Here is a 27111-nt window from a genome sequence, read left to right on the forward strand (position 1 = left end):
AAGCACCTGTGTGGCTCTATAAGGGCTGAGAAGAGCCTGATAAATTGAATTTTAAGTTGATGCGCTCAAGAAGGCATAGGCTGAGACATGGGCTCTGAGGCACAGGCCTTTTTTCTTTTTCCCCTATACCTGTATCTATGATTGGCACATAACTCTTTAGATCTGGGAAGTTGAAAGTAAAGTTGGTCAGGTTGTGGGCCTCCAACTAGGAAGACTTATAATCATGAAGTAGCTTGGGTAGCAGGTGGCAGTACCAACCATTCAACAGATTACTCCTTGGGGATTATGGTAGGGATGGTTTCCTGGATGGCTGTTTCACCCCTAAGTGAGTGTGTAGTTGCAGTGTTGGCCTGCATTAGTGTAACCTTGAGTTACAGTGGGGAAGCAGCCATGCCTCTTGACTAAAACTTGGTCTATAAAGCTGCTGTCTGAGAATCTATAATTGCCTCCTAGAGGCAGTCCCCCGCTATCCATAGTTCTACCAGATGGAGAACAACTGTTCTTGCTGGTAAGGTCTGGGACGCTGTAAACCTTGATGGGTCCTTGCCCTCATCTTTTGCCAGAATGAGTAATATCAGTGGATCTGAAAAGGTATGGACCTACTGGCAGTCGTGTGTCTATTTTTCCTGAGAAAGTTACCTAGTTCAGAGAGCCTGGGGGGAGCTAGGGCACAGGTCGAGGTAACCAAGAGTACAAGTTAGGGGGTTCAGTTCTAGAACAAAGCCTTGGAGCCCCTTGCAAAACTAAGACAGTATGAAATATGTAATTTCAGCACAACACAGCTGGCCCTGCCCCTTCTTGTAGGAGCTTTGGATAGGACTGGTTAACTTCTATCAATAGGAACACACTAAATTTGGAGGTTAACATTGCTGGAAGGGCCAGAATAGTAACAACCAAGTTAATTAAGGTTAATTAGTGGGATTTTCGCCTTTCAAGAAGAGGGTCTTATTCTTTTTTGAGATAGAGGATAGGAGAAGCCCAGCCTAAGCTGCTTTCTTCTATCATCAAGAACTACTTTGAGCTGAGAAGAAGGGACTAACCAGTGTTGGCCTGCATTAGTGTAACCTTAGAGGTGAAACTGACTTATTTTTTAGGTAGTCCTGCGTTACCCAGTGTAGATCCTCTGAATTAAGGGGAACCATCTAACGGAATAGTTGACCATATGTAAAATACCTTGCTTAAGATTATATCACATTAATCAGTTTCTACTTAAATTTCCATGATGAGTAAAGGGGATTGGGAAGAGGTACACACCAAGAGGATCTTCCTATGGCCTTGACAACTACAAACAATATCCTCTCTACGGTGCCTCTTCTCATGAATAGCTACTGGGAGCCTTACGTGGAGCTTCACCAAAGTAAGGTGAGACTATATTATAGAAGTTCCATCCTTGGCTATGAACTATTTCATTCCCATTTGGTTTATGACACAGTTTACTCACCATAGATTTTCAAGTCCACACAGCTCCTCACTTAAGAACAGTATGGTATGAGATGTCAGAATGTTTCAGGAAACCAAATGTATGATCTGCAAGAAGAAAATAACTCCAAGGAGAGATGAGCTCTGCCTTCAATTCATTAAGGATTTTTGGATGAAACATCTGCAGAGGGCCTGGAAGGCTCACTGGGTAAGCTGGAGGGACAGCTCTAGGAATAACTGTGGGAATGGATGTTGCTACTTTTCTTAGTGTATGGTAGGGGTAAAATGGTACCAACCTCCCTATGCTACCACTCTTAAGGCCATGCCTTGTACATATACCCCCTCATTGGTTGACAGTCACTGGTTTGTGGGATTGAACAGGAAGATGAACCTTCAAAAACTAGTTTATGGTTGACTGTTACAGATTGGAATCATTGTTCTATTCTCTTAATTCAATACATTCAATAAAAATATGACTCATTACACATTTTTTCCTGATTAAAATACTTTTAAAAGGGTAATAACCTTTACTCTGGAACACATTAAATATGATAGTTTCAGTAATCTGACTTCCTTTGAACTAATCTAGAAATGTCTATTGGTTAAAAGCCTGTAAATATTAAATAATAAATATTAAATAATAAAATAATAAATATTAATTGTGTAAATATTACACAATTTAGTTAATCACTAAAATAATACAACTAGAATGTATTTCTTCTTAGCCAGATGAAATGTTTAAAAAACTCAGTCCAACAGAAGATAGGAAGGTGAAAAAAAGGGCAAAGAAAAATGAAAAATATGGTAAAAGAAAACCCATAATAAGATGGCAGAAATGCATATAAATATATCAGTAATCATAATAAAACAAAATATCATAGGATGGACTTTCTGTCAAAAGACAGCAATATTCAAGCTTAAAGTTAGCTATATGTAGTTAAAAGGTATATACTTAAACATAACAAAATAAGACATGAAGAAACACTAGGCATATGTTAACCAAAAGAAAGCTGGTATCATAATATTAATAGTAGACAATCTATTTTGAGGGGAAAACCATTACTAAAGATGAAGTGAGACTTAATATAAAAAGAATAATGTACCAATAAGTTATAACAATTAAACTTGTATAATCTAACAACAGCCTCAAAATATAAAAAGTTAAAACTGAAAATGACAAGAAGTGTTCAAATTTGGAAAGAAATGAGACTGCCATTTGTGAGTTCAGAGAAACCAGGCAATGAGAAAGTAAAAATTAATAACTTACACTAGACATTAGCATTTCAGTCTTTAATGCTCACTACCCAAGTGTATCATCACTGTTAAGGGTAGAAAAAAATGAAAAATTTATAGCAGGTAAGGTTTTGTGACTCTAACACCTTATCTTTTCCATGCATGCTTCTGCGAAAATAATAACTTGCTTTTTGAATAGAAATGTCAGCAAATATACTTGTTCAGTGAGTCCTCTCTAGATTATTAAAAGGGGAGGATCCCATGGCCATAATTCTGCCAAATTTTCTAATTGAAGAAATCTTCTAATTGAAGATAAATGAAGGTGAAGGAAGAGGACCACCAGTTCTGTGTTCCTTATTTGTGTTCTCTCATTTACTTTTTCCATCAACCCTATGAAGTATTATTCTAACTCTGTTTAACTGATAGGAAATTGAGACACAGAGACATTAAGAAACTTGGCTAAGCTTATACAGCTTACAAAACAGGAGAGCCTAGACTCAAACTTGTTATAGTGCCAGAGCCTCAGCACCATCCTTAACATCAACACCACGACAATCCCTGAGTGTATACTGAGGGAACTGTACTGTGGGGAAGAGGAAGCAGTAAAATCAGATCCAAAGATCTGAAGATGAAAAGTCTAAATAAGAACACTTAATTAAAATACATTCAGTGTTTCAAGAAGAGGAATTGGTTCTTGATAGCTAGATTATGAAACATAAGAGTGCCAAAAATGAAACTTAGAAAAAATGCTTACCTTATCATGAAATATATTTCTTTTTTTGCTTTCAATAGTTTCCTTTGTATTTGAAGCCTGCTTATGTGTTCTAGTGTAAATTGTTAAAAATTTAAAATAACTCTATAGTCTCTATTTTTCTTTTTCCTTAAGATTATTGTGTTTCTTATTTTCAGAAGTGTTCCAAATTTTTGAATCCAACAGTTCCCTAAGTGAAAGTATGTTGTCATAAATTCATAAATCTAAGTATTTAAAAATAACATTTTACTAATCAATACTTTATATATTTATCTCTAAACATGAAAACATATCAATATTTAAGAGTTTTATTTGAATTAATTATTAAAGTAACAAAGCCAGAGAATTTTATTAGAGGTCACAAACACTGAAATTTTTTCATTTCATACATACAGTTTTAATACAAATGAACTAATTAAAAGACTCATCTATTTGTTGACAATTTAAGTTCTATGAATTTACTGAACATTTCTTACTATATTCTTATGACATCTTTCCTAACAAGCTTGCAGAAACCAGATTAAATGCCCTTGACTCTAGTTATTACCAAAGCAAATACCACCCTGTTAGCTAAAATGCCACATACTGGATAATTCCTGGTAAATTGTATCTGATATATGTCATATATGATGGTCAAGACATGTTTTAACTTCCACAGATTAGAGACTTTATTATGAATTGCATAAAGAATACTCTGTCATATTTTACTTTTTAAATGAAATGTAGCTAAAGTTGGACATGGGCTACACCTTGAAGAAGTTCAGGATGAAACCTATGTTTATATAGGTCTCTTAGCTATCATCTGAATTGTATCTTTAAAAATATATCAAAAGGTATTAAAGTCCTTGCTAACTTGGAAGCTAAGAACATCTACACCTTTATTTTACGTTTTAAATAATTTCTTCAGAACTCTGTTTAAATCCAAGCTATATAATCCCATAGTTAGCAAGGCATCATGGATACTTTTCTAGTATTTTTTGCATGGTAGATTATGACTTGCTTATAGAATCAGACTGATGTATTATAAAAAATACCCTACATATAGCATTTTTAAGATTATCTTTAAAAATCACTTGCTGAAGGAATTTATAGAGGCATTCCTAAAGCAAAGAACCTTCAATCCTGGTAAACTGAAATTACTGCATTAACTTTTTATATTTAAATTTCTATAAAAATTATTTTATGAAAACTCCCTACATTTTTAAAAAGCAAAACTTTTTAGTCCTGAGTTCAGTTTCATTTTACAGCTTATTACTGGAATGTAATTAAATAAATCAAGTTACAATGTGTAAGAAGCCCATTTTGGTATTATAGAAGAAGATCATTAAGTACTAAAATAAAATGAGTTATTGAAAATATATATAGTTAAGTGCATGAAAGCTGATGGTTGGATTTTCACACCATTTTAAGATTTAGAAGGAGTATTTTTTGCTGAGTATAAAGGAAATATTTTTAACATTCATTATGACATTGACCCAGTTAAAAAAAATCTATTAGTTAATAATCAGTCCTCAAAGAATAAATTTTTTTCTTATTAAAATGTTGTCCACATAAAAATCAGCTTCTAGAAGGTAATTAATTCCTAACAAATTTTAAATAAAACATCTTTGGATGTAAATACTGTCATAAAATTGGTTTTCTAGCCTAAGGAGAGTATATAGCACTTCTTCCTTTTTCCATAGTTCATGGAGACCATCTAGAAGTGAAGCTATGAGTTATGGGGCACAAAAACCAGTATAAATATATAACTGTGTAGCTAAGTGTAAAAATTAGGAAATCAACCTAATCTCAGACAGAAAAACAAAGGAAAAATAATGAAAACTTACTGCTTAACATCTAACGTAGTGTGAAGGGGGCTAGCCAAGTTCAACTAAGTTATCAAAACCCATCACTGGTAAGTTTGTAGAGGTAGATGTTTTAAATATTCAATATGTGAAGGGAGGTAAGTCTGAGCTTGAGTTTTAAACAAGTCATTCTTTAAAGACAGACACACAGCTAGGGCACAGGCATAAAAATGTATTTGGTAAACATAGGATTGTTGCTGAGTTTATTTTCATTTTTCCTTTGGCACAGACATTAGGATATTAAATGTGTTATTTTATTGAGAGCCATTCTCACAAACAATTGGATATTGCCTGAATAAAATAACCCTAAGGTTGACTTTACTAGTCAGTATTTGGGTATGTATAGGGTAGGAAAGATTAACATCTATTAGTATCTTTTAAAAAACAGTTTGCATAATAGATCAGATACTAATAAGGATTTTAGGAAGTTTGCTCTATGTGTTGCTAAAAATATGTAAGTGGATACTGTGTAGCTTTCTTTGCTTTGGTACCAAAGTTAAACATGTTAAAAACAAAAATCCTAAATATCATTAGCAAGAAACACATTGAAAGTATTAAAAATAACCTCAAATTGTTAGTGTATACTTTAAAATTGTTATCCTTTAGATGTTTTCTCCAAAATACCAAAGGAAATAAAAAAAGATATGCTTTCTCAGGTAATACTATTTCCTTTATGTACTGTCATTGGTTGTTTCAGAACTATATGAGGCTAAGCATGAGGGTTTAGTTTCCTTATCTTTGTTCATTTTTATATCAGGACATAATAAAAAGGACCTTGATAATTAAAAGCTAAAACGTTCATCTCTTATAGTTATTAAAGCTGTTTTTGCTATCATGGATATGTTATATTAGCTATAAAATAAGAGGAAAACATCACAATGTAAGCAGAACAGGTTTTTTTGGGTACATTAACTTTCATACTACCTCCATTTTTTCTGTATTTTATATCTGGAGAGAAAAATGAAGTAATATAATCTTTACAGAATTGAATGAATGCACTGTGGAAGTACATCAAAACATTTTGGTAAAGAGCACAACTGCCTACAATATATTAGCTAAGAAAAATACCAATGTAAATCTTTTTTTGAAGCAAAATGCAATTATTCTTGGACTCTAGAAATTTATAAAAGTTTTAGAACAAAAATGCCTTGTTATATACTGAATAAGCCTGAATTATAAATATGGGATTAAAATGTATACTGAAAACACCAGACAAGTGGAGTATTATATTGTTTCATGATCTTTTTTTTTTTTTTTTTTTTTGCGGTACGTGGGCCTCTCACTGTTGTGGCCTCTCCCATTGCGGAGCACAGGCTTCGGACGCGCAGGCTCAGCGGCCATGGCTCACGGGCCCAGCCGCTCCGCGGCATGTGGGATCCTCCCGGACCAGGGCACGAACCCGTGTCCCCTACATCGGCAGGCGGACTCCCAACCACTGTGCCACCAGGGAAGCCCCTGTTTTATGATCTTTTTGACTAGGGCTCTAATTATAGAACACTGGACCATAACATACAGCATACTACTTTCAAAATTAATGTAGCAAAATAAAATACTCTCAATAGGTGGACTGGCCTTTGGTTGTGCCAGAATATTCTTTATATTATTTATTCTATAACTGTGCTATTACATTTTATTCCTCAACATAAATATTTTAGCCCAGAAACATTTTGGTGATATACTCCAAAAATATATACATCAATGGATAGTTCATTATTCTTTATGAGACAGGGTTAAAAAAAATTAACTCAAGTTATAACTGGGTTATCTAATATTGTAAGAAAGTTTTAAAGTATAATTAAAAAAAATAATTCTTATTCTTTCCTAACAGAAGTGCAAACCAACTCTAGTTCTTTGAGTGGACATGAAATTAAAATAGTGAAAAAAATAAGACTCCTAGCATTGTGCAATCAAATTTAAATAAATGCTATAATTTCCATGTAGTCAATTTAAATATTGCTTACTTATATAACAATTTTTATTCTTTATTATTAGCCCAACCTTCTATAAAAGGAATATAATGTTTTTGCAGAAGAAAGTTGGGATATATATTAAACAGGTAGCATTTAAAGAAAAGTTGGCATGACCATTTTTTAATTTAAAAAGTTCTACTTAATGTGGCACTTCTTAAAATTATAAACTTTTCCAATTCTGTAAGAGCAGGCAATCAAGCTTTGTATTTTGTTTTTTTCAAGCTTTGTATTTAAAAGATGAAAAATAATGTTGTGGTTAAGTTTTATTTAGTCACAGTTAATGTTTTTAAAGTCTAAAGACCTCACAAACTAAGACCTGAATGAAAGATAAAAAGGAATATTGACAGTGTCACTGTGTTAAAGGAAGAAATATGTATTGAATCGGACATAATATATGCAGTGAATGCTTATACTTGCTAAGATGCTATAAGAACCCTTATACTTCTAGTATGAATAACAAGAGGGCCAGAAATAAATATGGAGATATCTTTAAGTATATTTAAGAATTGTATCAACTTTGGCCATAGTAATTAATATAAAATAAATAGTCATAATATGACAGATTTCCAGATATTATATATACAAATTATATATATATATTAATATCTGGCAAAATTTCTAATGTAAACCTAGAATTTGAAATGTTTTATCAAAAACACTTAATATAAGTAAAATATACACAAACCTAGATGTACTGAAAACAAAATACTGTGGAAGCTAGAATCTTCTATACATATTATCTCCCTAATTATCAAAATAGTGTTGTTTTGAATTTACTTTATTACAACAAATGTTTGTTGCTATGTATATTCTGTATATGCCATTGCTGTGTCTAAAAACTATAAAACATCTGGAATAAAACTGTAAAATCCAAACACCAAAGACGTTTTTAACTGGTTGTATATGACATTATCATGTTGATAAGATAGCCAGATGATGACCAAATTTTTCAAACTTTATCAAGATACTTGTTTTATAGATATAACCTTTGTCCTATTTGTTACAGATTATAAGTCTGTGTTACTTAAGTGTGTGTGAATTAATAAAGGAAACCATGATTTTATCCTGTAACTCCAGTGTTCTGGCTACTAAGATTTCTTTACTTCCCTTAAAAAAGCAAAAACATTTAACCTTAAGTACATTCAAAACCTCATACTTGTTACCAGACCACACATGGGGCTAGTTGTTTTCTATTATTGGATAAAATAGTTATCCAAGACTCTACTTAACAGAATCAGTAGAGGAAGGTGGAGTAAGAATTGAATCCTCTGCTCTGAAATCTTTTCTAGGATGAAAGTGTGGGCTTCGAGAATATCGAGGTTTCAAACCTACAGATGAAGGTTGAGAAAAGCTTCTTCTCACAGAATGTAACCTTGGTTCCTATTAAGAGATTTAAAGAAAATAATGGTTTTAATGCACTTTAAATGGCTCTTATTTTATTATTACCTAAGGGGAAGATTTAAAAAATGATATTAACTGGTCCTGCATTCTGAGAAGAGAAGGTGTACTTTAGGAAATTCCCACTAGGAAGAGTAGGTTACCTTATAACCTACTGCTAGACAGGGAGGCATCTTAGGACTATAAAAAAGACTCACTACAAAGGATCTGAGAATAGCCACATCAAATGGTATTTCTAAATTATTAGGTTATACTTCCTTCTTTGTGCCAGCCCTGAACTTTGTTAAAGATTTGTTAAAAAAAAAAAAAAGATTTAGGTACTTAAGTGATATACAAAATTAGAAGGCAGATCCTATGGTTGAGAAAGTGACTAACTAGAGAAAATCAGGTAATTACTAATAAACTTTTGTGTTAATAGAGTGACATCCTACTGTTAAGTAAAACTTCCATGAATAGAATAAGTCCCAACAAATGATTTTTATTTCATTCACTGCTGAACATAAGGATTGCTGGAGATACTGCTTTTCTCAATGCACTTGAGAATAGGAAAATGTTAGCTAAGGCATCTCTAATGACTAAATGCCTACTTCAGAGCATCAGTGTTTAGACAGATCCTTTTGTCTAAAAAAAATCTCATCATTTGCTCTGCCTGCTTTAGATGATTTGAGTTTAAATATTGTGATTCAAGAAGAATGTATCAAGGAGCCCAAGTTTATCTCATTAAGCTGAATAAAACACTGGAGGTAGCATGTAGGCTAAATCAATTGCCCAGCTTGAATGTGATGACAGAAATGGTACAAGTGTTCTAGTAGTTCTTCTAAAAACTAGCAATTTATATTTAGTTCAGGGAAATGAACTAAAGCTTCTAAGATAAGCCCCATTTCTCTAAAGAGGCATGGTTGATTACCTATTGTACTTTCCAGGATTTGGGCATATATGCCATTCTTTTGACTTAAGACTGAGCATGTCTACTAACAATTTAGTAGAAACAATTTACCAACGCTAGAATAGTTAACTATCAGGAGTAAGTCGTAAAAACAATGGGTAATATTTTAATGGCATATCAGACCTAAATGCTTCTAGGGTTTAAAATATTTTAAATTGTGCAGTTACACAAAGAGTTTACTGTATCACTTAAGGTACTTTGTGAAGGTACAAAATAGTCTCCTAACTAGAAAAGAAACATTTATAAAGTATTGTAAAATAAGTTAAAAGATAGTTACCAAAGTAAGTGTTGTGAGAAAATTCATTTCAGTGACATTAAGCTATATTTAACTGTGGGCACTGTTAGAATTTTTGAGCTAAGGAGACTTCAGTAGGCAATTATGATAGTGATCCATTTGTCTTGGAATCACACATTTTATCGGTATAAAAAGTAGCATGAGTTTGGTACTTGTCATTAGGATGTAAAAAAAGATAACTAAACAAGAATAACCCTTACCCCAAATAGCAAACACTACATGGAGGGTCTGTACAAAGACTGATAAATGCCTATATTGCAGTTACTAGCAAGAAGAATGGAAAGGAAGAAGAAAAGCAACCAAAGGTTCATTTGTTTTTGTTGGTGGACTTTATGTTCTCAAAAACATGTGGAAATGTGCCATGTTCCCAAAATGTAGAGTAGATGGCACTGCCTATAGGTGGGTATCTTTCGCTCTCAGAGGGATTAAAGTTTTTCTGGTATACTTAGAAGGCTTTTCTCACCTTGTGTTCCTTATATTTCCCAGAGTGCTGAATTGCACAACACTTTTAAAGAAAAATTTTGACCAACAATCTAAAAAATTAAATTCTAGGGTAATTCTATTACTCCTGTTTTGGTTGGGAAACTGTTCACACTTAGGTTACTTGATAAAAGCATGATTAAACAGTTTCAGGTTTATTACAATTTATTTATTTTAGAATTGAAATATTTTTTGATCCTGACTCCAAGATGATTAAGGGATTAGAATAGACATTTTATTTGTGTCTTAAGATTTAATTTTAGTGATTCAACGATACATGGTCTATAACTCTTGAATAAGACAAAAATTATTTCTGAAAAATATTGTGTTCTCTAAGGATCTTCTCATGTCCCCACCCAACCACTTCCCACTTGCCTCCTTACAGGTGACAATTAGTAATCAGAAGTTCGAGGTTCTATCACTTAATAGTAATGTCATCTTTGGCAATTTTCTTAACCTTTCTAAGCCTCACTTCTCTTGTAAAAAGTTGCCTGATTATGTCACAAAAATATTGAGTGGATAAAATGAGATTATGTGAAGTGCTCGTAAATTTTAAGGTGCTATACAAATATGAGGTGTTATTCTTAGAAAAATATAGTAAGCAAAAACGTGATATTCTAAGCATGATTTTATAGCAGATTATCATCAACATCAACAAAGTTAAGGCAGTTTTTATAAGGAACGTTATCATGGACTTTAAACAATCTTCAGTGAGTAAACCGAAGCTTTTCTTTAGAACTACCTAGAAATTATATAGCAAATTTAGTTACACAGGTTAAGTTACCAATATTTTAAGACTAACATTGTAAGGCTATTCCACAGTTGTAGACCCTGTAGTCCTTAGGTTATATGATTCTATGATTTCATGTTTATAACACAGGGAAACAAGCTTATTATACCTAAACATAATTCAGTTTATTTATATAGCTGTATCAATGGCTAAGCCAGAAACCATAAAGCTTCAAGGGTTAAAGTAATAGAAGAGTTCACACCTATTCCTTATGGCTTAATGTCTTTCAGACTATATTTTTTGATCCTAGTTTAATATTACCTTAATTTTTTTAATGTATTAATAGGGTTACCTACATTCTGATTTCCTGGGGACAGTCTAGGTTTATGCCTTTTGTAATATTAGAATTTAAGTTTTGAAAAATAGCCTTTGAATAGAATGATTTAATGGATTTATTAATGTGATAAACTTCTTTGTTGGTCAATAAGTACATATTTAAAAAATTATGTAATTTAAATTATTTTTGGTGTCCCCTTTCAAGTGTCCTGATTTGAATGATAAACATATCATTTAGTAAGAACTTGGGGCAGGGATGAGCAAAGTCAAGAACTTTCTGACTACTACAAGGAGCAGAAGTGAAAATGGAACTTGATATGATTGATAAAACATCAGAGGATCTTGTCTATAGGTAAATGGCTTTCATTTGTATAAGATAATCAAATCAAGTCTGTCTGCTGCTGATCAATGAAGGTGGGAGTGAGATTCAAGAGGAAATAAGTGCTAGAGACAAGGACTCATAATTCTGAATCCATATAATCATATTTCAGAGAAGGTTAAGCTGATATTCATATTGGAACTTGACAAGTTGCTGAGAATGTAATTATCTCTGAGAAAAGATGAAGTTACATTCTTACACCTGACTCTATTCAGACAGACTCTAATGACAAGCTTGTCTTATTAGAACAGACTGTATTTATTAACAATAGAGACAAGAGTCTTGAAACTGCATGACCAGAGATTAAATCATGTCAGTGAATACTATATTGTTGGCTACCTTTACCTAGAGTGTATAAAGATGTTTGGTTTGAAGGATGTTTAATAAAGAAAATAGACCAACTGGATGATTTACATGAAGAGATGATCTTTAGAGTGAATTTTGGATATTTTCCCCAATAATTCATCATTTAGAAGAAAATAAGGGAAGCTGAATTCTCTGTAATGGGTATACAAAATTTAAGCAAAAGTGATGATGATTTAGAAAGTAATTTTCAAGAAACAAGTGAAAGGATTAAAAAGTTTTTAACTTCAAAAGTACAAATCTGGGGCTTCCCTGGTGGCGCAGTGGTTGCGAGTCTGCCTGCCGATGCAGGGGACGCGGGTTCGTGCTCCGGTCCGGGAGGATCCCACATGCCGCAGAGCGGCTGGGCCCGTGAGCCATGGCCGCTGAGCCTGCGCGTCCGGAGCCTGTGCTCCGCAATGGGAGAGGCCAAAACAGTGAGAGGCCCGCATACCGCAAAAACAAAAACAAAACAAATCTGTTAAACTACAAAGCAAAATGTCTGTATTTCATTATCTAGGGTTATACTTATGAGATCCATTGAGGAAACAGGACAGCCCATTTGAAATCTAGTAAGATACAGATTTACAAAAAGATGAATATTAACTAACATCCATTTTTTTTCTTTTTTAAATTTTCTTTTATTTTTTTATACAGCAGGTTCTTATTAGTCATCCATTTTATAGACATCAGTGTATACATGTCAATCCCAATCTCCCATTCATCACACCACCACCCCTGCCCGCCGCTGCTTCCCCCTTTGGTGTCCATACGTTTTTTCTCTACTTCTGTGTCTCAATTTCTGCTCTGCAAACTGGTTCATCTGTACCATTTTCTAGGTTCCACATATATGCGTTAATATACAATATTTGTTTTGTTTTGTTTTATTTTGCGGTACGTGGGCCTCTCACTGTTGTGGTCTCTCCTGTTGTGGAGCACAGGCTCTGGACGCACAGGCTCAGCGGCCATGGCTGATGGGCCTAGCTGCTCCGCGGCATGTGGGATCTTCCCGGACCGGGGCACGAACCCGTGTCCCCTGCATCAGCAGGCGGACTCTCAACCACTGCACCACCAGGGAAGCCATGATATTTATTTTTCTGTTTCTGACTTAACTTCACTCTGTGTGACAGTTTCTAGATGCATCCACGTCTCTACAAACGACCGAATTTTGTTCCTTTTTATGGCTGAGTAATATTCCATTGTATATATGGGCCACATATTCTTTATCCATTTGTCTGTCAATGGGCATTTAGGTTGCTTCCATGACCTGGCTATTGTAAATAGTGCTGCAATGAACATTGGGGTGCACGTGTCTTTTTGAATTATGGTTTTCTCTGGGTATATGCCCAGTAGTGGGATTGCTGGGTCATATGGTAATTCTAATTTTAGTTTTTAAAGGAAACTCCATACTGTTCTCCATAGTGGCTGTATCAATTTTCATTCCCACCAACACTGCAAGAGGGTTCCCTTCTCTCCACATCCTCTCCAGCATTTGTTGTTTGTAGATTTTCTGATGGTGCCCATTCTAACTGGTATGAGGTGATATCTCATTGTAGTTTTGATTTGCATTTCTCTAATAATTAGTGATGTTGAGCAGCTTTTCATGTGCTTCTTGGCCATCTGTATGTCTTCTTTGAAGAAATGTCTGTTTAGGTCTTCTGCTCAGTTTTGGATTGGGTTGTTTGTTTTTTGTAATATTGAGATGCATGAGCTGTTTATATATTTTGGAGATTAATCCTTTGTCCGTAGATTCATTTGCAAATATTTTCTCCCATTCTGAGGGTTGTCTTTTCATCTTGTTGATGGTTTCCTTTGCTGTGCAAAAGCTTTGAAGTTTCATTAGGTCCCATTTGTTTATTTTTGTTTTTATTTCCATTACTCTAGGAGGTGGATCAAAAAAGATCTTGCTGTGATTTATGTCAAAGAGTGTTCTTCCTATGTTTTCCTCTAAGAGTTTTATAGTGCCTGGCCTTACATTTAGGTCTCTAATCCATTTTGAGTTTATTTTTCTGTATGGTGTTAGGGAGTGTTTTAATTTCATTCTTTTGCACGTAGCTGTCCAGTTTTCCCAGCACCGCTTATTGAAGAGACTGTCTTTTCTCTATTGTATATCCTTGCCTCCTTTGTCATAGATTAGTTGACCATAGGTGCGTGGGTTTATCTCTGGGCTTTCTATCCTGTTCCATGGATCTATATTTCTGTTTTCGTGCCAGTACCATATTGGCTTGATTACTGTAGCTTTGTAGTATAGTCTGAAGTTAGGGTGTCTGATTCCTCCAGTTCCGTTTTTTTCCCTCAAGATTGCTTTGGCTATTCGGGGCCTTTTGTATCTCCATACAAATTTTATGATTTTGTGTTCCAGTTCTGTAAAAAATGCCGTTGGTAATTTAAAAGGGATTGCACTGAATCTGTAGAATGCTTTGGGTAGTATAGTCATTTTCACAATATTGATTCTTCTAATCCAGGAACATGGTATATCTCTCCATCTGTTGGTATCATCTTTAATTTCTTTCATCAGTGTCTTACAGTTTTCTGCATACAGGTCTTTTGTCTCCCTAGGTAGGTTTATTCCTAGGTATTTTATTCTTTTTGTTGAAGTGGTAAATGGGAGTGTTTCCTTATTTTCTAGTTCAGATTTTTCATCATTAGTGTATTTCTGTGCATTAATTTTGTACCCTGCAACTTTACCAAATTCACTGATTAGCTCTTGTAGATTTCTGGTGGTACTTTTAGGATTCTCTATGTATAATATCATGTCATCTGCAAACAGTGACAGTTTTACTTCTTCTTTTCCAATTTGTATTCCTTTTATTTCTTTTTCTTCTCTGCCGTGGCTAGGACTTCCAAAACTATGTTGAATAATAGTGGTGAGAGTGGACATCCTTGTCTTGTTCCTGATCTTAGAGGAAATGCTTTCAGTTTTTCACCATTGAGAATGATGTTTCCTGTGGGTTTGTCATATATGGCCTCTATTATGTTGAAGTAGCTTCCCTCTTTGCCCAGTTTCTGTAGAGTTTTTATCATAAATGGGTGTTGAATTTTGTCAAAAGCTTTTTCTGCATGTATTGAGATGATCATATGTTTTTTTTTTTTTGCGGTACGCGGGCCTCTCACTGTTGTGGCCTCTCCCATTGCGGAGCAACAGGCTCCGGATGCGTAGGCTCAGTGGCCATGGCTCACAGGCCCAGCCGCTCCACGGCATGTGGGATCCTCCCGGACTGGGGCACGAATCCGTGTCCCCTGCATTGGCAGGTGGACTCTCAACCACTGCGCCACCTGGGAAGCCCTTTGCCTCCATTCTTTTTCCAAGGTCCTGGATCATCTTCACTATCATTCTGAATTCTTTTTCTGGAAGATTGCCTATCTCCATTTCGTTTAGTTGTTTTTCTGGTGTTTTACCTTTTTCCTCCATCTGGTACATAGCCCTCTGCCATTTCATCTTGTCTTTCTTTCTGTGATTGTGGTTTTTGTTCCACAGGCTGCAGGATTGTAGTTCTTCTTGCTTCTGCTGTCTGCCCTCTGGTCAACTATCATCATTTCTAATTTCATCTGATCTTTAGGAATTAGACACAAACATAACTGTGGTTGATCATCATCTTTCAAAGTTTCCTTTTATAATGTTTATAATACATAAAGCAAAAGAAAGAAAAGGATAAAACATTCCACGTTCAAGCAAAAGCTATCCTGGTTCTCTCTCTTTTTTTCATACTTCCAAAGTGCTCGCTCTGTTATTATTAGGAAGCATTGTGAACAATATGGAGCTTTAAGAGTACCAATGGGGGGTGCTTCCCTGGAGGCACAGTGGTTAAGAATCCGCCTGCCAATGCAGGGGACACGGGTTCGAGCCCTGGTCCGGGAAGATCCCACATGCCCCAGAGCAACTAAGCCCATGTGCCACAACTACTGAAGCCTGTGTGCCTAGAGATCATGGTCTGGAACAAGGGAAGCCACCGCAATGAGAAGCCCGCGCACCAGAAAGAAGAGTAGCCCCTGCTCGCTGCAACTAGAGAAAGCCCGCGTGCAGCAATGAAGACCCAATGCAGCTAAAAAAAAAAAAAAAGAAAAAAGGAGTACCAATGGGAGCTTCCCTGGTGGTGCAGTGGTTAAGAATCCTCCTGTCAATGCAGGGGACACGGGTTCGAGCCCTGGTTCAGGAAGATCCCACATGTCGCGGAGCAACTATGCGCGTGTGCCACAACTACTGAACCTGTGCTCTAGAGCTTGTGAGCCACAACTACTGAGCCCGTGTGCCACAACTACTGAAGCTTGTGTGTCTAGAGCCCATGCTCCGAAACAGGAGATGCCACTGCAATGAGAAGCTCGTGCACCACAATGAAGAGTAGCCCCCCCTCGCTGCAACTAGAGAAAGCCCGAGCACAGACATGAAAACCCAATGCAGCCAAAAAAAAGAAAAAAAGAGTACCAAGGGGTTCAGAAATGGAAGAAGGAAGGAAGCTGTGAAAACCAAGAATGACATTCTCTTAAGTATGAATTAGCTACTTGTAAGCTGGATTCCTTAAGCCAAAACATCGTTACCATATTGCCTGAATTTTTTCATGTTACATTATACTGTTGGAAATTCTACTAAATTGGATTGAGTGTTTGCATTAACTAACATTCTCTTTATTCTTAGGGAAGTCAAGGAGGAGAAAGATCCTTTTTTCTCCCTTTCTTTTATTCCGCAAATCTAGAATTCAGGTTAGTATTATTAGATTATGTACTTAGCCCAATATTGACATCTTTTCTGGGACTATCTTTTGAATTTAAATATCATCAGTAATATGGTTGGAATTTGGCAAAACTCTTCCAAAATTAAGTATGCTTGATTCCTTTCTTTTCTTTCATTTTAGAGCCATATTTGAAAATGAAAGCAGAGGTGACAGTGTACATATAATGGCTACACAGAAAATATACTTAAGCTCTATCATTTTCAGTCAATGAAAATTAATTGGGGGCTTCCCTGGTGGCGCAGTGGTTAATAATCCACCTGCCAATGCAGGGGACATGGGTTCGAGCCCTGGTCCGGGAAGATCACACATGCTGCGGAGCAACTAAGCCTGTGCACCACAGCTACTGAGCCTGTGCTCTAGAGCCTGTGAGCCACAACTACTGAAGCCCACGTGCCTAGAGCCTGTGCTTCGCAACAAGAGGAGCCACAACAATGAGAAGCCTGCGCACCGCAATGAAGAGTTAGCCCCCGTTCGCGGCAACTAGAGAAAGCCTACATGTAGCAATGAAGACCCAACGCAGCCATAAAAAGACAGGAGAGCATGCATTAAAAAAAAATGTTTGTCTGAAAGAAAAAAAAGAAAATTAATTGAATTGGGTGGATAAGAAAAGACTCAGGGTCCCTGAAAATTTGGAGAAATTCTATCCAAAATAGAAAATAGAGGTCCTCAGAATGCTAAGAGCCAGAAGGGGGAAAGCCAGATGGAGGGGGAGGTCTTTCTCATGGCCAGCACACTCAGTTTCTTTTTTTTTTTTTAATTGATTCAAACATCAAGGATATGGTACTTGGCAAACAAGTTGGAAAAGAGATATTCAGGTGAATAGACAGTGAATTGTTTCCAGATTGAAAGAGTACAACTGGTAGGCTTAGGGAATTCAAGGGACAGGAAGAATATATAGTTGACTTTTGAATGACACACAGGTTTGAACTGTGAGGCTCCATTGGTAGGTGGATTTTTTTCAATAAATAACTACAGTACTAATCCACCATAGGTTGAATTTACAGATAAGGAACAAGGGAGGAACCACGGATACAGAATGGTGGATATGGAGGGCCATAATTATGCATTATACTCAGGGTGTGTGTGTGTGTGTGTGTGTGTGTGTGTCGGTGTCCCTAATCCCCGTGTTGTTTAAGGGTTAATTGTAGTTTGATTTTTCACTTGTAATTTTCCAAAGGGAAAACTGCAAAACACTGAAACCTATTAAAGACAAAGGCCTAGAGAGAATGCAACAAAACCTGTTGATGGTAAGTAATGGGAGGAAAATAAATGCTAAGAACTTTGAGACATTTCCTTTGAAGCCTTTGTACTTGAGTCACTTAAAATAACAAAATAACACAAAAGAACTACCATTTCCTGAAAAGTGTTATTTTCCCCAGGAAAGAAAAACTCCCAGAGATGTATTTTACCCTCTCTATTCCACAAAAAAAGAAATGAAGAAAAAAGTTAGTCTAATAAAAAAAACCTCTTTTTAGAAATTCTCTCTTTAAGCCTAAGAGCATACTGGAATCTTGTAGGTACATACATCCCAAAGGAGTGTGAGGATCTAGGGTCCCCCCAGTTTTTTCTGATGAGGAACAAAAACCAACAAATAAGAGGGCTGAATTGAGGAAAAGACTCTTAGCAGGGGAGGAAGAGAAGGACTTTAGTCCCTGTGTATAGAGAGGTGGCTTCTTACACCCCTTCTTTCCAAAGGGGAGAAAGTGCACAACGATATTTATGACTTATATCACCTTTAGAGAAGTACTGAATGACCATTACTGATGGGTACACACCTTGACAGAAATGCAAAACTGAGGTTAACATACTAGCTTCACTAAGAAAATTATGCACCAAAATACGAGTAAATAATCAAGTATTGGCTTCTTTTAACTAATAAATACATACCAAATGAGGAAAACTGACAAATCAGTAAATGGAAAATTTTAAAATTACATGTTTTAAAAATAAGTCAGATGTCAATATGGTATCACTCACTAGCCTAAGTAAAATGTCTTAATGACTATTCATACTGTTACTATGTATCTTTACTTTGATAGATTCAGGCTTGTCATTATATTAGTTGATACTGTTTTAAGCACCATGCCTAAAAAGAATGATAAAATGGGAAATCCTTAATCTGTTATTTCACTAGTTTGAAATCTACACCTTCTATTTTATATCTGTGGATCCTCACAGGTCAGAAAGCAGGTAACATCAAGATAACCATGAATCTTGTATATAGAAAACTGAAGAAGGATTATGTCACATGGAAAGGAGAAATAATGACAATGTTAAATAAATGATCTTGAATGGTACTTGATTTCTGAGAGGAACCAGGAGGATGCAGAAAATATTAGCAAATTTATGCAATACATAAAAGCAGAGAGACAGAAACACACATAGCAGGTCCAACAACAGCAATAACTGTAGCTGTTAATCAGAGAGTAGTACTCAACATGCAAGTACAGAAGCTGATAGCATAGTTTTAGGAATTTATATACAGGAATGAAAACACGGAATAGGGTTGAAAGAAACAGTACCAAAGATGAATATTATATCCATCCTTTGTGTATAATTTGGCTCTTTCCCCCTGAAGTCTATAGGGATTTCAGAGTACATTTTAGTCGAAGTATTGGTTCAGGGTCCAGCAATTTCCTATTATAACAATAGGGCATGTTGAAGCATGATATCAACGTTGAATTCGATGCCCTCCTAAAATTTTTTCTAGTCCTTTGATTCTATATTTTAATACTATTGAAGCACTACTTCTGGAAAAAATACAAAGAATTTTTGTGTGACCCCGATTCATTATTTTATAGTTAAATATAGCATAATTCCAGGAAACACACTCCTAACATATGGGAGTTATCATGTATAAACGTGTTTGAAAATAATGTACTGCAATTATTGGCAGAAATTTATAAAGCAATGTTATAAACTTAATCATACATCTTTTTCTAAGCTATCCTGATAACTCAGCTGAGAGGAAGTTGAAGTCTTAATTTTCCAAGATGCTTTATCTTTTGACATGCTACCATCTTTCTATCTCTGATTGTATTAGAGGTTTTAGGAAAATAGGTTGCAAATTTATTACCTTGTGATTCTGGTACAGGGACTAATAATGTATTACCCATTTCATTCTAAAACAGAGTGAACTGCAGCTGTCTTAAGATTGGCTTTTCAAAATGGGTACTAAGTAAGTAAAAACTTCTTTTCAAATTTACCTATAGGAGATATACTACAGGGAATTCTGCCAGGGAATTAGGACTCGGAGCTTTCACTGTTGTGGCCCAGGTTCGATCCCTGGTAGGGGAAGTAAGATCCCACAAGCCGCACGGCACTGGCAAAAAAAACCCCCAAAAGACAAAAAAACAAAAAACCTACAGAAAGGAAAAAAATAAAATGAGCTTTATGTAGTATATGTCGGGAGAATTTTCATCCTCCTAATCTGTTTTTAGAAAAACATGTGTGGGCTATCAAGCTAGGCCATGAAGAAGGTTGATGATATCCTCCATATATTTAGGTTTCAACAAATTCTACAGTTTTGATTAGCTTCTCAAAATAAAGCTAAATTCTAAGAAAGTCTATATGTATGAATTATATATGCACATATATATATAAAATATGTACGTGTGTATGCATATTATGTATATATATTAGATGTGTGCATACATATAATCTATATAGCTCTGTAGAAAAACACGCCTGGGTATGCATAATTATCAAAATTCCTTATCCAATAATACATCATTAATTTTTATTAACAGTCCAGGATTTGTTTAGCATCATGTTTAACATTTTGAAAATCAAGACATTAATTTTTTTTGTTCTCAAGGATAGTACTATTAAAAGAAGATCTCTAACACTGGTAGTTAATAATTTTTCTTACAGAACAAAAAACTTGAAATTTCATTGTGGGACTTTAGTCTTTTTACATTTCTAAAAACTGAGAGTAATTAATGTACATGGAATCCTCATATGCTAGTATATATTTCATATGCTCCTGCTGTTCTCATGAAACCATTTGACTGGCAAGCACATTCACTACGGTTTCAAAAGAAACTCCCTGTTTGACTCACGAGGAAAAACTTTGGGGTCCAAGTCTTATTATTTCTGTTGCTGAGCATGGAATATATTTGGGGATGGAAAAAGAAAGGAAGGAGATTTATTAGGGTAATGCCAATATTTATGGCTTTTCCCCTTCTTGCCTAAAATTAGGAGGTCAGTGAAAGAACTGCAAATGGATTGAAGAAGGCTTTTTTCATACTACAAATAAATTTTAGTGATAAAAACACTTACGATTTGTTCTGTAACTTTTGAACAACGGCTTCTCCTCCCCACCTATTTTCCAATTTTATAATAAGAATTGGCTTTAGAATCAGAATTTAAAGTTTTTCTTTGGTGTAAGAAATAATTTTGCTTTTTATGGAAATAATTAATTGTCCTTTTAAGAATTGATAACATATATAACTGAATATATTGGTAAAACATAAGGAAAGGTCAAAAGATTAAAACATTAAAAGAACACCAAAATATAGTAAAATATTAGTCAATGTTATGAGATCATGTCAGAGGTGAGCCTTCTTTTATCAAAACACCTCTACTAGGTGATCCATATTATATAAAATTTGGTACCAAATGGCTTATGTTATAGGAAGGCTGGAGCATTATCTCAAATATTAGAGAAAAAATTTACTATAGTCAAATTAATCACATGAAAAGGCAAGAATACTGATCATGTTGATGGTATTTCCAATGTTTGGAAATGTTATTTAAAAAGGAGTATAAGTACTATTCAAATTCTGAAAACCATGGTAAAAGCAAAATTAAATAAGGAGTAGCAGTAACAAATAAATAAAAAAATAGACAAAAAATGACAGAATTACAAAGTAGTAGAACTGATTCATTAAGATTAAATATGTGATAAAAGGCATGAAAGTACTAAAAATTCTATTAGAATTAGAAATGACTCTTATCCTAAATATTAAAATAAATATCAAAGAATATGAACCATAACTTCTAAAAGATTGAGAGGAAAAGAAATAACACAAAGCAGAGAAAATGAAAGATAACTCACTATTCCCAATGTGGTTATTATTTATGGAATGGATAAAACATGTTGTAGAAAATGTCACTACAGTTAGATCAACACATTAAAAAACCAACATGCCACATCCACCTAAATAATTTTGTAGAACAGCTGAAAAACCAAATTTCATCAAATTTAGACAGCTTATAGTGGAATAAATAAGTATGGCGAGGTATTAACTAACCCTAAGTTTCACAACGGGCAGCATCTAGCCGGTTCGTTGAAGCTGGGTCTCGGCCACACAAGGATCATAGGACAAGAAATCAGTTGAGCTAGACTAGAGCTGCCCAGTTGTCTTAATAATGAATGCTCCACACTGTCTGTTAAGTAAAGAGAAAGAAAATATAGATCAGAAAACCTGAATGGGAAAAAAAAGAATAAGTTAGAATAGATGAGTGTAGGACATCCACGAACATTTACTAAATACTTGCAGAACATGTGGTACTAATAGTATTAGAGTGTTAAGAAGTGAGAGGGTAGAGATTAGGAGGGGTCCAAAACTCAGGAAAGGCTTGCTCTCTCTCTGAGAGCTTACAATCTATTTTACACAATCTTTAGTCTAGTGTTACAGTATAAATGTTCCATATATAAAAATGAGAAATAGGTCAACAGAGAAACAAGTGAGTTACAACATTCCTTCTATTTTGAAAACATTATGAGGTGAGTTTTAAAAACATGTTTCTAAAAAAGGGAGCGGAGATAGGCAGAAGGCTATTTAGAAAGTTGTCTAAAACCCCAAACGTACTCTTCAAGCTGGCATTGGTAGAACAGGCACTTCGGTACCTATGTCATAGAATACAGAGTAATTCCATATATCTGTGTTATCCTGAGAATTTTTTTGTGCTAATGCTAGTTTGGGCCAAAGAAACAACCTAGTCCCTACCACCTTTTTGGCACTTTGAGCATAGGTCCATTCCTAATTTAGGGAACCAAGTTGTCCTATGACATATTTTTACATTTTGTATAGGCTCAAAATTTTCCATATTCCAATTACTTTAGAGGAGTACTATCTGACAGAAATTTCTATGTTGATGGAAACGTTCTATATCTACATTGTCAAATATGGTAGTCAGTAGCCACATGGGGCTATTTAGCACTTGAAATGTGGCTTCAACAAGTGGTGCTGGGAAAACTGGACAGCCACATGTAAAACAGTGAGATTAGAATATTCTCTCATATCATATACAAAAATAAACTCAAAATGGTTTAAAGATCTAAATGTAAGACATGAAACCATAAAACTCCTGTAAGAGAACATAGGTGAAACACTCTTTGACATAAATTGTAGCAATATTTTCTTGGATCAGTCTTCCAAGGCAAAAGAAGTAAAAGCAAAAATAAATAAATGGGACTTAATTAAACTGAAAGGCTTCTGCACAGCAAAGGAAACCATAAACAAAACAAAAGGACAACCTACAGGATGGGAAAAAATATTTGTAAACAATGTGACAGATAAGGGGTTAATATCCAAAATATACAAATAGCTCATCCAACTCAATATAAAAAAGAAAATCTAATCAAAAAATGGGCAGAAGACTCGAACAGACATTTTTCCAAAGAAGTCATACAGATGGCTAATAGGTACATGAAAAGATGCTCAGCATTATTAATTATTAGAGAAATGCAAATCAAAACCACAATGAGGGACTTCCCTGGTGGTGCAGTGGTTAAGAATCCGCCTGCCAATGCAGGGGACACGGCTTTGAGTCCTGGTCCAAGAAGATCCCACATACCACGTAGCAACTAAGCCTATGTGCCACAACTACTGAGCCTGTGCTCTACTGCCCACGAGCCACAACTGCTGAGTCCACATGCTGCAACTACTGAAGCCTGTGCGCCTAGAGCCCATGCTCTGCAACAATAGAAACCGCTGCAATGAGAAACCTGCACACTGCAAGGAAGAGTAGCCCCTGCTCGCCACAACTAGAGAAAGCCCGCGCGCAGCGACAACCCAACACAGCCAAAAAATAAGTAAATAAAATTAAAAAAAATCAAATACTTTCTCATTAGAAAAAACAAAACACAGTGAGGTATTGCCTCACACCTGTCAGAATGGCCTTTATCAAGTCTACAAATAACAAATGTTGGCGAGGATGTGGAGAAAGGGGAACCCTCTTGCACTGTTGGTGGGAATGTAATTGGTGCAACCACTATGGAAAACAGTATGGAGGTTCCTTACAAAAACTAAAAATAGCAGTACTATATGATCCAGCAATTCCCCTCCTGGGTATATATCCAGAAAAAAAAAAAGAAAACACTAATTTGAAAAGATACATGCACCCCAATGTTCATAGCAGCACTATTTACAAAAGCCAAACAATAATCTAAATGCCCATCAATAGACAATTGGATTAAGAAGATGTGATATATATATATATATATATATATATATATATCACATTATACACACACACAATGGAGTATTACTCAGCCATAAAAAAGAATGAAATATTGCCAGTTGCAGCAACATGGATGGACCTAGTGAATATTATGCTTAGTGAAGTGAGTCCGACAAAGACAAATACAATATAATAGCTTTTATACGTGGAATCTAAAAAGAAACAAAACAAATGAATGTATATAAAAAACAGAAACAGACTCACAGACATAGAAATCAAATTTGTGGTTACCAAAGGGGTGAGGGAAGGGGGAAGGGACAAATTGGGGGTATGGAATTAACAAACTACTATATATAAAATAGATAAGCAACAAGGATTTATTATACAGCACAGGGAGCTATACCCATTATCTTGTAATAACCTATAATGCAATATTATCTGCAAAAGTATTGAATCAGTATGCTGTATACCTGAAACTAAAACAATACTGTAAATTAACTATACCTCAATTGAAAACAAAATAAATGTGGCTAGTTGCAATTGAGGAACTGAATTTTAAATTTCATTTAATTTTAATTAATTTAAAATTGGAATTAGCCTCATGTGGCTAGTGGTTACCATGTTTTGGGAACAGCATGACTCTAGGGGTTCAAACTTGTCTGGTTTGCTAAACTCTATAGACAGGCCAGGATTTCTCTGGCCTGTTCAATACTGTCTAATACCACTTAATATAACTCACTGCTGTATTCTCAGTGTCTTGAGTACTGGCTAGCAAATGGTAGATGCTTGACAAATATTTGGTAAATGAATGAAAGATACTGTGGTAATATATAGCTATTCATGCCTAATCAACTTTTACTTGCAATATGCCCTGGTTCTCTCAGAAAAAAATAAGAGAAGCGAAGTTAAACTGTTCTCTGTATGTGGAATTGCCTGACTGAAGCCCAATAAGCCTAGAGAGAACAGGAGCTAACTTCATTACAGCTCAAAGAAAAAAAATATAAACAGTTGTATATGAATAATTTAGGTCGATAATTATGGGAATATTGAAGGAAGAATATGCAATGGCAAGGAATTTGGCAAGGAAGTATGTGGATAAGAGTTGATGAGAATGATAAGAGGAAAAGAAACTACAGATTAAAAAACTAAATTCAGATTTTATGCATGACTAAAGGATAGAAACTGAAGATAGAGAAGTCTTGAAGAAATAAATATACAGTAATCTGGTTAGTCCATAATAGAGCTTAGAAAAGGGATTTGGCAGTGGAAAGAGAAATGAATATATTATTTTTAGCAAGTTAGTGATCTGAAAAAGGACACAAAACAGTACAAATAGACCATGTGGCTTAAAGAAGTCAGAAAAAGTCACTGGTATTGTTTTGATTTCAGGGGATAAGGGAGATGGGCAAACTAAAATGAAAGAGGTGAGGATTCTGAAAATAAAATGTATGAAATTGTGTATTCATGATTTTCAGTTTGAGGAGGTAGTGACCATCCATCCAGGTGTTGTTGTTTTAGAGTTAAAATAGGGACAGAATCAAAACACTAGGGTCAGAATCACTATTAAACACTACTAAAATTCAGAAGAAAACTGGAAAACTCCCTGAGAAGACAATTTAGAGGACAAAGAGAATCATGCCATGATTAGCTGGTAAAAAAGGAAAAAATATATTTTTTGAAAGAGATACTGAAAGATCAAACAGAGTGCAAGGAGAGTCACATATAAGAATGAATAAAATTTGAGCACAGGTTAGTTGACAGTACTGTATTAAAGAGAATCTAAGAGGACAAGCACTAGGACAAGACCCTTGCGGTTTGGCTAATAATCATCAAATCTTGGCAATAAATCTTAGATAAGTGCTTTGACTAGATCTCAGTACTGAAAGAATAGTAATTTCATGAGTGAAAAAGACACCCCTATATTCCTCCTTCATGCCTTTCCAAAACAGATAAATTTAAAATATTTTTAGTGAAGTGTGGAATACAAAATCCTATTGCTTATTATCCTGTGTCAAAGTGGGGAAAGATGTTATCCAAAAAAATTCAGGGGGCTTCCCTGGTGGCGTAGTGGTTGAGAGTCCGCCTGCCGGTGCAGGGGACACGGGTTCGTGCCCGGTCCGAGAAGATCCCACATGCCGCGGAGCGGCTGGGCCCGTGAGCCATGGCCGCTGAGCCTGCGCGTCCGGAGCCTGTGCTCCGCAACGGGAGAGTCCTTAACAGTGAGAGGCCCGCGTACCATAAAAAAAAAAAAAAAATTCAGGAAGCAATTCTGTAAGGTATTAAGGTTTGATGAGTTCAGTCGTGAAAGTAAAATGCTCATCCAAGTAGTATGGGTGCTAAGAGGAAAGAAAATAGATTGGGTAAAAGGAGGAAAAATGTTCAAATAGAGGGAATGACAGACTCAGAATGCAAGGGAAGTGAGTGCTAAAACTAAGAATGGGAATACGTAATTGGATCGTGCCACACAATGAGACAGAGTTCCCCCTCTAAACGAAGCACAAAATTTACTCAGAATACTGTGTCAATTAGTACCTATCCTTACACATTAATTAACAAATACCTCGAATTCTCTGGTGGCCTAGTGGTTAGGATTTCGGGTTTTCACTGCTGTGACCCAGGTTAAATTCCTGGTCGGGGAACTGAGATCCTGCAAGCAGTGTGGCCAAAAAACCCCCTAAAACAGAAAAACAACCCCCCCTAACCCCCCCAAATATCTCAAATTATCCTTATTCACATTTCCCCCACATTGACTAAGTAGCCTGACTGGTAAGAACTTATGGACAATGTGAAATTAAATCAGTCTAGAAGCTAAGGGTCAAATAATCCATGTTAGGTTAAACATAGATCA

At 35.4% G+C, this 27111-nt stretch overlaps 1 protein-coding gene across 1 annotated transcript in view; it reads right to left on the reverse strand.

Annotated features, from left to right (window-relative positions):
* Positions 1–8438: 8438 nt before the first annotated feature.
* The window catches only part of BOLL (boule homolog, RNA binding protein), a gene marked incomplete at both ends in the record, with an annotated part of 68103 nt that continues 49430 nt past the window's right edge, over positions 8439–27111 (reverse strand). The window contains one exon of the mRNA XM_082841723.1: positions 8439–8597. Within this exon, the coding sequence (XP_082697849.1) occupies positions 8439–8597 (159 nt within the window). The remainder of the gene's footprint in view (positions 8598–27111) is intronic.

The sequence above is a fragment of the Leucopleurus acutus genome, assembly GCF_964270905.1.
Source record: "Leucopleurus acutus genome assembly, chromosome: 6".
Taxonomy (NCBI): Eukaryota; Metazoa; Chordata; class Mammalia; order Artiodactyla; family Delphinidae; genus Leucopleurus; species Leucopleurus acutus.